The sequence below is a fragment of the Barbatula barbatula genome (assembly GCF_947034865.1).
Source record: "Barbatula barbatula genome assembly, chromosome: 1".
Classification (NCBI taxonomy): Eukaryota; Metazoa; Chordata; class Actinopteri; order Cypriniformes; family Nemacheilidae; genus Barbatula; species Barbatula barbatula.
Window position 1 is genome coordinate 9,135,635 of NC_136766.1, and position 12,153 is coordinate 9,147,787.

Genomic DNA, 12,153 nt, shown 5'->3' on the forward strand with positions numbered 1-12,153 from the left:
GCACTATTAAATCATAGAAACATAAAGTAATCGATACAGCACGTTAATGTTTCACAAATATAGGCTACGTGAAATGGCTTCGTGAGTAACGTTACAATGTACGCTACTGTTATACTGTCATGTGAAGTATTTGACTTAATTTTATGCTTTAATTGCAACAGATTCACGGCCATTTTTGTTCAAAAGAGGAAAAAAAATTCCGGTCACGTTTTCCGAGCAAACTTCGTGTGTGTGAATGAACAAAACAGTCCTTTTCGCAACGTTCTCCCGCCTTCTGTCTTTTCGAAGCTCACGACTCGCTATCGGTTTCAGCCAATTAGATTCTGCCATGTTGGGAGCGCTCGACCAATCACAATCCACAGCGAGGAGAAACACTAGGATGATCCGGTGTGTAAATCGCGTGTCGCAACAGAAGAAACACAAGTGGGAAGTGTTGAACAATAGAGCAAGGGAGGGAGGCACCGACATTCCCCGTCAGGAACTTTCTGGGTTCTCTCCTCCCGCATGCCGTTGGTCAAGCAAACGCGCGTTATAGACTTAAAACCCCGTTTCAGTCAAAACCGACCGTTGAATTGGTAGAAATAAAGGAGGTTTTCTGTCAAGAGCAGCCGAGAGCGGTCAATCGCATCTGTTCTGAGAGAGAATCGTATCGCCGGCGTCCTGCTGTCAAATGATTTGCATACGGACTTCCGCCCCCTGGATTTAGTTTCTGCATCAACTACCTAAGGCAGTGGGCAGACCCGAGCCCTCGTGTTAGACGTGGTCATGCGGACTTGACATTTAAACTCGTCTATTTGGACATGAACGGCAGACGCGTTTATTTCGGATTGCCATGATGGATTTGGATTAAACGCTACATTGGGATCTGACTTTTTCTTTCCCACGAGCGGTTCGCGTTTACTATGCCGGAGACCTTCCGGCTGTTTGTGGATGTACCGTGACTGTCTTACATTGACTTGCATTGTAATTTGGGATATGGCGCTATAAAACGCGACGGACTATAGGCTAATGGGTGTTTTCTGGCAGGAATATGTGGTTTTCGTATCTCCGGAGGTGATTTAAATCGGGGGATTCCTCGTCAGTTCGCACTGTCTCTGGATTGTAAAGTGGGTACGGGCTTACCCGATACAGCCACATCTTTCGATCCGATACACTATCTGATGTCTGTTTCAATGTGTCCGAATATAAACGCCGGAAGAGTTGGCCGTCTCTTTTGGATGGAGTTTCTCTGCGCCTTCTTCTTTTGACGCTTCGGATTCATATATCATAGGCTCTGTGTTTTTTAATCGGTGGATTGTCTGTTTTTGGCGTGTCTTTTAGACTATATTTGTACAGGTTTGGATCTTTTTGTGTATTTAACTCCGTGCTTTTAATGTAACTACTGTTGACATCACACGTTTCCTCCTTCTGATTCAACGCATTCGGATGGCATTCGCGTAACACACTCGTTTTGATTCCCGAGTGAAGAAATACTGTGTGGTGTCTGGTGGTTTATTTATTTCTCGTTAAAGGCATTTGAAAGCTTCTGCACACACCATGACTTTCTTGTCCGGGGCAGCGGTTCTGTTGCTGCGTGGACTCGTCATCTCTGCGGTATTGGGTTTAGAGAGTTCATACACGAGTAATCTGCCGAACCGAGTCACTCCGGATCCAGCAGCACCAGCTGTTGCTCCTACAGGTAAGACCGCCGCCTCCCTGTGATAACCGTGGCGCAAATCTACCTGTGTTTATTCTCATAGTAGATAATAGCGAAGGTCAGGCACGAAGAAGACATGGTGCTCCATTGTCATCAGTGTTTTGGTGGGTGTTTTAAACAGCGTTTGCATGCATGATGCCCACTGTGGGTCTTGATGGTTGTACCCAACCAAACATTACCTCTGGGTGCTTTGAGAGACAACCGCTTTTGCACAATTGCTTATGAAAGGGGTAAAAGAAAAGACTGGAATTTGCTCCTGTTTCACCAGTCACGTCAGACGGCACCTCCATATAGATAAGTATCATCTCATTCCATATTTTTTCTACCGTATGCTATATTCTATATTGCAGGTAGATTTTGGTGTTGAATGTCCAGTTATTGCTAGATTTCCCCCCACGCATACTGCCGTTATCCCCCTTTTTTGGAGGAGATCATAATCTTTTCAATAAAATATTAACAAATACAAATGGAACGGAGAGAAATTCATCACAGTATGTATAAGCAAACAGGACAGTTTCAATCAATCAGCCTGATCTGATTCCTGACCCCACAGCTGTTTTCTCAATATTAGTCATGAGTTTAGTGACGGTGTATCGCTTCTGACGTGCTGCAGTCTGGTGAGTGCGTTTGCTGAGGACAAGGATCAGGGCGAGATGTCAGATTGCTTTCCGTACAGACCTGCAAACTCTTCTCAAGATGAACGCAATTCATATTTGTCGTCACAACGCAGACTACTCAGTGGAGTTCCTGCATGCAAATGCACATTGACTCATCAGCAAGCCGAGCGCTTGTTTGCCGGACAAAATATGTCTGGTGTTGCTGTGGTTTAGTGCACTCTAATTGGATGTCTGGAATTCTAGAAGTACAGCATACTTTATCAAATATAAGTCAAGATCAGAACAATATTAAACTGTTTGACTTTCGCTAGAGCGCATTAAAAATATTTGCTCTCAAAATAAGGCTCACACTCTGAGCTTATTTTTAAGAGTAGCATATTTTTAGTTTAGCATTTACATATTGTCAATATTAGTCTTAACCCCCCCCCCCCCCACCGAAGTGACATCTCAGATTTCTCATAACATAATTCATTCTCATTTTATTTTGGCAACTGCAATTAGCGTGTAAATGCATCTCTTAGTGGCAGTAAAAATACTTTGACATTTGTGATACTACAGTATGATTTAAATTTACATTTTGTCATTTAGCAGACACTTTTATCCAAAGCGACTTACAGGGAGCAATACAGTGATGTGTCATACAGGAGCAATAATGCAATGGGTGCTAATACCAAGTTACCAGTTTTAACAAAAGCCAGAACAATACCTGTTGAAAGCATTTTTTCTCTTATTTTTCTGTCAAGTATTCATAGAAGAGGTGTGTTTTAAGTTGTTTTTTTAATCTTGTGAGAGATGTGGTTGACAGGGCTGAGTTGGGAAGAATTGTCCATCAGGAAGGATTTTCTGTAAAGCTTTTTTTGATAACTGTAACACTGTAATGTTGCTTTACAGTCCACCTCAATATGGATGGAGAGGTCAATGTATTAAGTATTGCTCTCCAGCCAGTTGGGTTTAGTTTCTAACTTTAAATATAATAAATGAACCGGTAGGTGTTTTTATGGCACACTGCTTTAAAACTAAGTAAATATTTGTTTAACTCTAGCTTGTTCTTCTGGGAAGAGGAAACACTTAGAGGCAGAGCAGGTCTGCATGCGCGTACTGTAGCTTCTGCTTGGACACGATACTTAGGAATTGTGTCTGCTCATTAACTTATTACAAACATCTGTCTGTATATTAAATCTTTCATCAGTTCCAAACCCTTGAATAGTTCCAAACCTGTATGACTGTCTTCTCCATACCACAAAAGATACTTTGAAGAATATTGTTAACAACATTGACCCTCCTTGACTTCCATTGTATGGACACGAAGCCTCAGACAAATTTTTGGGAGAACTCCCCATTTTAATAAAAATGTTCACAGATTAACATGTCTTTGTTTTACATATATATCAATAATGGTGCCGTCATTAAGATACAAACCTACAAAGGCATTAGAAGGGAGATCTTGTGGCGGTCAGCCGGAGACGGCAGATAGATACTGTATGTGGTATTCTGTTGGATTAGAACTGTATATGAATTTTGATCTAAAATCAGAGTTTGAGCTGTTGGTAAATCTGTGGCCAGTTCCTCCAAGAGTGTGCGCTCTTGTGCGTTTGTGCGTACTGGGACTCAAAACATCCCAGCTGGAATTGACCCAGCGACCCATTTCTCATTCAGAGTTTGGTCATCTGCTACTTTGCGGGAAGCCACTGAGATTGTGTGTGTTTAAGTGTAAGTGAGAGAATGAGACAATATAAACAATGTGTAGAAATGGTTGAACCTTTCATACAGAGGAAAAAGAGGGAAAGGGAGAGCATAGCAGGACAGCCATTGTTAGTAGTCGAGTTCAGTTGTTGCATGGGAGCCCAACAATGCTTGTGTTTGCGAGTGTGATTGTTAACTTGTAGGGCTTCCAATTGTAAGCACGATAATGTTGGAATTTCCTTTCCTGTATCACAGATGATTATCATGTCAAGTGTGCTCCAAGTGATTGCTTGATAGTGTGTGACCTACTTGTAAAATATTTTGTTTGTTTTTAGGTGATCCATTTATTTGTCATTTTGATTTGTCCGGCAGGATGCCTTAACTTGTTTTAAGTCTTGCCAAAATGTTTCGATTAGCATCGGAGTCTTTCACATGGCCTTTCCAAAATGTATTAGTGCAATTGACACCAGTGATCATACTAAGGGCACAGCAACAGCAAAATTCGGTTGTTTTATAGATTCCCATACTTTCTCCAACAATAAGAATGCCAAAATAATGTTTAAGAAATAAATATTGAATGCACTTTCTTAAACTCTCGCTAAATACCCAAGATGGTGTTGGTCAATAGGCAAGCTCTTTATTCCCCGTTCTTATCATACTAGGAGGATTCATTTAAATTTAGTTTGTGGATGTAGGTTTGCTGAATAAGTTGACAGATGTAATCCTGTTAATTGTATTCCTGCGAACATGGTTTTGGAAACATTCAAATGCCTTTGTTTATTAAGACTCTTCCGCGTTTCAACAAACAAACCACCTCTTAGAGGGACACATTGTTCCGGTTGCATGATTTCATGGTCGCCAGTACTGTTCAAGTATAAAAAAATGTTTTGTATTAGAATAAATAGATTTTAAAGATTTTTTGTCCTTTTCTTTATTTAGGAAAATGTCTGAAAAGTTAATTTTTTTATTTTCTCTAAGTGACATTACTTTAGTTACACGGAAGCAAATAATGTAGCGAATGCGGCAAATATTTACTTTGTGGTTGTATCATGTCAGCCATGACATTGTCAGACCAGTAATGCAAAATTTTTTTACAACATTCTGATAAAGTGGGATTTACGTGAACGTAAATTAGGATCCATTAAATAGGTAGACTCTTCATTTACCTTTACCTTAGTAATACATATGTTTAATATTTTTTTCTTAAAATGCTCCTGTAACAAACTGTTTGAATGCCTCAAATGTTAATTTATCTAGGAATTAAAAAAAATTCTGCTGATATTCATATTCTTTACCATAATATACGGATTACAGCCGCTGGTGTAAACTGTTATGTACCGCTTTAGTCCACTTGTGATCCGATCGACAAAAACAGATCTTAATACCAGGCATAAACAGGGCCTTATAAAGACTGCAGGGAGCTGCAGCAGGGGGGCAGAAGAGCCACATGCGGCTTGAGAGCCACGGGTTGCCGACCCCTGATCTAGTGGAACAGCGTCACAGGTCTGATCAAGATGGTTTGTCAAATGTCATCAATTCCAATACTAAGTCACAGTTTGGGAATATTCTGTGTGCTTGATGTCATCCTAATACTATGAGCTAGACTATAATCTCCTTCAATGTGTTAGTTAAAGTGGCAGTTTGTAAGTTATTTTGAGTCAAAATGAACTAAAACCAATTATTGAGCAAGTGCATGAAAGAAATACGTTTAAAACTGTCTCCTTACCCTTTCTGGATTCACCACGGAAAGCTTGTAATAATGGTTTGTAATTTTCCCCATCGAGTCGGCTTTCCGGATTTTCTTATTTGGTGTCTTTCGTCTATGTGTCATTTCGTCACATCCGTGAACAGAACAAAGAGGATCCGGCTGGTGGCTGCTAGCCCACGTGTGGATGCTGCGGATAACAGGGGTAGCATTGTACACAGACATTTTTTCTTGGAAACTTTTAGTGTTATTTTTGGAGCCGTTTAGTACTTTTACTTTAAACGGCAAGCAGCGCTGCGCTGACATCTGGGGATTCATCAGTTGTGAAAACCAAGAAATTCAAACTGATGAGAGTTTACAAAGAAAAGGGGAATGTTTCATGTTACGGGAGTTTCCATGAGAAATAACAGCACGACTCCCGGCCAAAACGGTAGTTTTGTGCTATTTGGGTCTGTTTATGTTCTTATTTGTTTCATGTTATACAATCTGCATTGTTATCTGTTATGTTACGTGCTACTGATGTACAGTGTCGATTCTCACCAGTTCACTGTCGCAGGCATCAAGTGACATACGACTTAAAACATCAGACTCATCCACGCAGTTGAGCAGTGTCAAATCACAAGTCTCCGCACTTTGCTTGGAATAGCAATTACAAACCGAGATGGCGACAAAGAAGCCAATCTTCCGGACTGCCGCTTTAAATGCCTCAGTCCACATTATTACACACAGACCTCACATTCTGGTTCTTCAGGCTAAATAGATGTTCATGGTTGCTTACAAAAGTTTGATTTTTACATTTTCTGTGCAGAACCCATTGCCATGATGTGAGGGTGCTGTGGGTGATTGCCAGGACAGTGCTTTGCAGTTGATGGGATTTTCTGGGTGGTAGCATACTGAAAAGTGACATGAATGCTTGCCTCAATAAGTCACATTATTTGAGGTCCCACTCATGTTTGTATTACAAATGACTTGGGATGAGTTACACACTAAATTGTATTACTTACCGTTTGTTCATCCCTGACCCTAAATATAAGCAATAATTATGAATTTACACGTATGGATTTGGGAGATGCTTTTATGCAAGGAGACTGACCCTTAAGAAAGTTACATTTTATTAGTATGTGGTTCCCAAGACCCAAACCCATGACATTTGCTCTATTACGAGCTACTGATGCTTTTTATTTGGTTACAAGAGATATTGCATGGTTCAGTCTTTTCACAACTAACACAATTTTCTGCCTGCATCATTCAACTGGTATTTGTAATTCATGCAGAAAATTTGTGCCTTATGGAAATCTAGGTCACTTTATTGTGCTGGACCGTTCAGCGAGTGAAACTAAACGAGTTCTTTGTGAGCCACTGCATTTAGTTGTTGTGCGGGTTTACTTGTCATTTTCAGTCCGACTTTCTGTTGGTTTGTATACATACTGCCTGCTTTCACAAGGTGAGAGAAGCATTTCAGAATGCTTGCTGACCAGAGCAGTTACTGATTTTGCCATAGAATACATTAAACAATCAATAAGTATAAGCAACACTTGAACGGTCAAATAAACATTGAAACAAACAAGAGTCGGACAAAATTAAACTACACGTGCACTGATTATATCAATACTTTATTGTTAATGTGAATAGTCGCCATAGTCACTGGGTCTATGGCATAGCTCACTGGGTCTGATGGAAAGGGAGTCCATCCATAAATAATCTCTTCTTGGCCCTGTGAATTTTAGCGATGACCCTGCAGGTATCACAACAGGAAGCCTAGGATGTCATACACTCAGCTGTAGCTTCCATTGGAATGGTGCTAAAGAGGGAGAGACACTGAGGTGCTAATACTCACTACAGAGCAGAATAAAGCCAAACATTAGTCCAGCTGTGTTTCCAAGATTTCATGCCCTTGATGGCTGGATCACCTGGCAGACACACACAAACTTGCTGAATGTGTTTGATGTTCGTATTTTTCTATTCAAATGATTCCGGTTCTCTTGAGGTGTTTTCATGAGCCTGGTATCAGTAGGGCATATTAATTGTTCACACCAAATGATGGCATGTTCTTTACTTTGCAAGAGGCTATGTTATATTAAAGGCATTATTTACACCCAAATAAAAAACCACCATGTTTTTTAACCATCATGTCTTTCCGAGCATGTACAGTAGTGACCAAAAGTGATGTTTTGGGGGGGGGTATTGTATTTGTACAATATTTACCTGTAATGCTCCCTCAGGTTACATTTAAACATCACCATATCAGGTCAGTTGTATTGTTCAAAATGGACAAGACACTAAACTTAAGGTATGTATTGACACGATTATCTGGTAAAAAAAGCAAACATATGAGGGAATATATACTTAATGCATTACAATACAATGCTCACATGAAGGAAAGCATACATTTACTACAATTTAATCTGTTATTAATATTTATTGATCATCTTGTATTTACCTTTTGTAGCCATTCTCCTAGGCCTTGACTTAATGTATTTTTTGTTCATGTGTTGTATTTAGTTTTTTGCCCAAGCTTTTACTTTTTGATGGCAAAGCTAAGCTTTAGTTTACACTTAAATCACTAATCATTAAACTATATTAAAGCACAAGCGCACACATTGCCAACAAAACACAGACAGTTGCACTTACCGTGCGTTTCATCGTTTAGGGCTGGGAACAACGCTCCATCTATCAGTTTCAAACAATCTCCAAATCCAGTGTTATATCCACCGTTTATATAACATCCATCACCTAAATGCAGTGAACAGACAAACACAGCTGAACTTCGCGAACGTAGTTCTCTCTCTCCTGCACACAAGTGAAAGACTTGTGCGCATTCTACTTCTCCCGCTCTACTTGGTTGATGCGTGCCGCGTGCTTTTCTGGGAGAGTTGTCCAACAAGGGACTAAGAAAAGTTATGTAAAAAATGTTCATGTTCGAAAAAAAAACTTTCAGAAACCTGTACGAACGCTGGGGGAGTGTATCGAGCACAAAAATACTACGTTATACTTCCAACTCGTTTTTGACAAGTTGACCATGTCAAGCATGAAAGACAACACGTTTAACATTGTAAAGAAGTCAGAATGCATGAAACACAGTTGCAGGGATGCTTTAATTGCTCTCGTGTTACTTTGATATAAACTGATAAGTTTGTGCAACACGCACATAAAGTGAAAAACATAATAAACCACAAACTTGACATTACTCTGTTGTGCTGAGAGTGCCCTTTTCTTATGGGTGAACTACTGGCATGAATGGGGGAGTGGGACAATGGCACCATGAAAAAGGCCTGAAGCCTGTCCCATGTGATGTTCCCTATTATCCTCATTTATATATGGAGTCAATGAAGTTACTAAAATAGCTATTGTATTATTATAGATTGAGTCACTTAATATTGCTCTTAAAATGCACCAGATTGGAGCATTTAACTTTAAAACTTGCATATTTTTCTTAAAAAAACCCTAGAGGAAAATATCTTTAGCCCCATAGTAGTAATGGGAATACTAGAATAAAATACTAGATAAAGTAGTGTCCACTCAGTTGTGCTCTTTCTTACAAAATAATGACATACACGAAAAATTTCAGTCAGGCTTTAGACAGCATCAAACTGGGCTCTTTAAAATTACAAATGACCTGCTTATAGCATCAGATAAAGATAACATCTCACTCCTATTCTTGCTTGACCTTAGTGCTGTGTTCAATACTGTAGACCATAACATACTTTGATCACTTACACAATTATACCGCTATTCAGGGACAGGCACTAAGATTGTTCAGATCTTACTTCTCAGACAGATATCAATTTCAGATATGTCCATTTAAATGTGGAATAAGAAAATAACGCATGTAAATTATGGATTACCTCAGGGATCGGTTCTAGGACCCTTGCTATTCTCCATATACATGCTGCCCCTTGGCAACATTATTAGGAAACATGGAATAAACGTCCACTGTTATTAGGGATGTACCGATCCGATACTCTGGATCGGATTTGGCTCCGATCCATACCTTTTTGAATGGATCGGGTATCGATCATGCGCGAGTCAGCACAACCGATCCAAATCCGATACCAAATTAGCAGCAATTGTTGAACGGGGAGCTGTATTTAAGTAAATAGAAAACGTTGGTTTATTTTGAGAAAAATGCATTTACTTAAAAATAATAATTAAATACTTTGAAATTTATTTTGCGTAATGGCCCGACAGGCGAGTTTAGTGGGGAGACCTTTCAGGACCCAACTTTACGCCTATATGGAAATTTCAGCGCGTTGAAGATGTCGCAGATGTGGAAATATTTCACGCTTGAAACAACAGAAAGCAGCACAGCTGCCAGTGTGTAAGTACTGTTGTGCGTTACAACACGACACGTTTAATCAAACATCTTCAGAAGCATCACGGAAAAGATCACGAAGAGTTTGTACAAGCGAAACGCAAAAAGGACGAATTAAAGCACCAAACCTTGCAGGAATTATTTCAAAGGCAAGAAAAACTTCACAAAGACGACAAAAAAAAATCTGTAAAAATCACAGAAAAAGTTGTGGAATTTATTGTACTAGATAATCAGCCTCTCTTCTGTTGTGGAAAATGTAGGCTTCCGTCGCCTGAACCGCGTTAGTTTACCATCGCGTAAATACATTTCTGAAACAGCTTTGCCCGAGTTATTTTATAGTGTCGTCGCATGTTGCGGATCAGTTAAAAGATGTCAAATCTTTGAGCTTCACTGCTAATATTTGGAGCTCCGACGTGTGTTCCATGTCCCTTTTGAGTTTAACCGCGCATGGGATGGATTCTGGTTACGCATTGCAGAGTGCTGTGCTACATGCTAAAGAGTTGCGAGGATCACAAACAACAGCGTGATTTCAGCTACAATCAAAGAAATGCTGGATGGTTGGAAAATACAGATTGTCATTTGGATGACTCCATAGCTTGATTAAATGTAATTTATTTCAATTATAAGTTTAGCACAGTGTCCTTAATAAAGATGTCCGTCATACTGTGTATATTATTTATCTAAGTTTTGATGTATTTCATGAATATGCAAAGCTTGACTTTAAGCAGATAAATTTAATGACTGTGTGAGTTACAGACATTCTAAACCTTAAAAGGTCAACAATAACTGATATCGGATTTGGATCGGTATCGGCCGATATTTGAAAGGTCAGTATCGGAATCGGATCGGCAGAGAAAAACTGGTATCGGTGCATCCCTATGCAGATGATACTCAGCTATATATCCCGTCAAGGCCAGATGATTCCTTCCAGCTCTCCAAATTGGCAGAGTGCATCGAAGATATAAAACATTGGATGACTAGTAGTTTCCTTCTTTTAAATTCTAATAAAACAGAAATATTACTTATCAGACCAGACCACAGACATGTAGGCAGAATATTTTGGGTTATAACCTGCAAATTGAAGGCTGTACTGTTACTCCAACAAATACAGTTAAAGACATATGCACTATATTAAGCAGCAACCTGTCATTTGGAAATCACAGCCTTCTTTCCACCTTGTACATGTTGCCAAATTATGAAATATTCTATGGGTTGATGATAACCCCAATGTTATCAACCCTTCACTGGCAACCCATTAAGTATCGTATTGACTATAAAGTATTTTTAATTGCTTATAAAGCCTTAAAAGGTTTTAGCCCCTACATAACAGAGCTTTTATCACACTACAACCCATCACGCTCTATAAGATCTCTTAAACGCTAATCTAAAAACTCAGGACTTTTGATAACACCTAGAATAACTAAATCCACCAAAGGGGGTCGAGCTTCCCGACACTATTCGAGGATCAGACACACTCGCCCAAATTAAACACATCTTTTCAGCCAAGCATTCACTTAATGCATAATATGCTAAATAAACCACCAGGAGATGCTGACATTAGATATTATTTACTAGAATGATCTGGCTTGTTCTATAAACACCATGCACTGTGCTGTTTTACCTTTTTTGTGTTTTTCTGTCTTTCTTATTGTTCTCCTGTAAAGCTGCTTTGGAACAATGCACATTGTGAAATGCGCCATATAAATTGAATTGTAAGTGTTGCCCATTAATGAATGCAATACAGAAGCTTGGGCTGATCTATAATCATGCATGATGAGATGAAGGGATATTTTAGATGAGAGGAACACCAGCAGCCTCTCATTTCAGGGACTTTCCCTCTTCTTCGGCGAGAGAGAGAGAGAGAGAGAAAGAGGGCATTGACTCTTGATCTGCAGATCTTACATTGCAGCCTAGGAAAATGCATAGAAGGTTTGTGTTCTGTGCAAAATAACCAGCATTAAAACCACCAAATACAATCCTGAGTGGTGAAATGTCATGTTGACACACACTCAGGTTTTATCTTCCACTTCAGTGAGAAGCACATCACTTTCTCTTAAAACCAACTCTGTTCTTCAAAACGCCTTTTCTTATTACTTATAACTCAACAGTAATAATAAGTGATTCATACAGCATGAGGGTA

At 39.4% G+C, this 12,153-nt stretch overlaps 1 protein-coding gene across 1 annotated transcript in view; it reads left to right on the top strand.

Annotated features, from left to right (window-relative positions):
* The first annotated feature begins 376 nt into the window (after positions 1–376).
* The window catches only part of stim2b (stromal interaction molecule 2b), a 33,349-nt gene continuing 21,572 nt past the window's right edge, over positions 377–12,153 (top strand). The window contains exon 1 of the mRNA XM_079470308.1: positions 377–1,678. Within this exon, the coding sequence (XP_079326434.1) occupies positions 1,537–1,678 (142 nt within the window). The 5' untranslated portion in view covers positions 377–1,536. The remainder of the gene's footprint in view (positions 1,679–12,153) is intronic.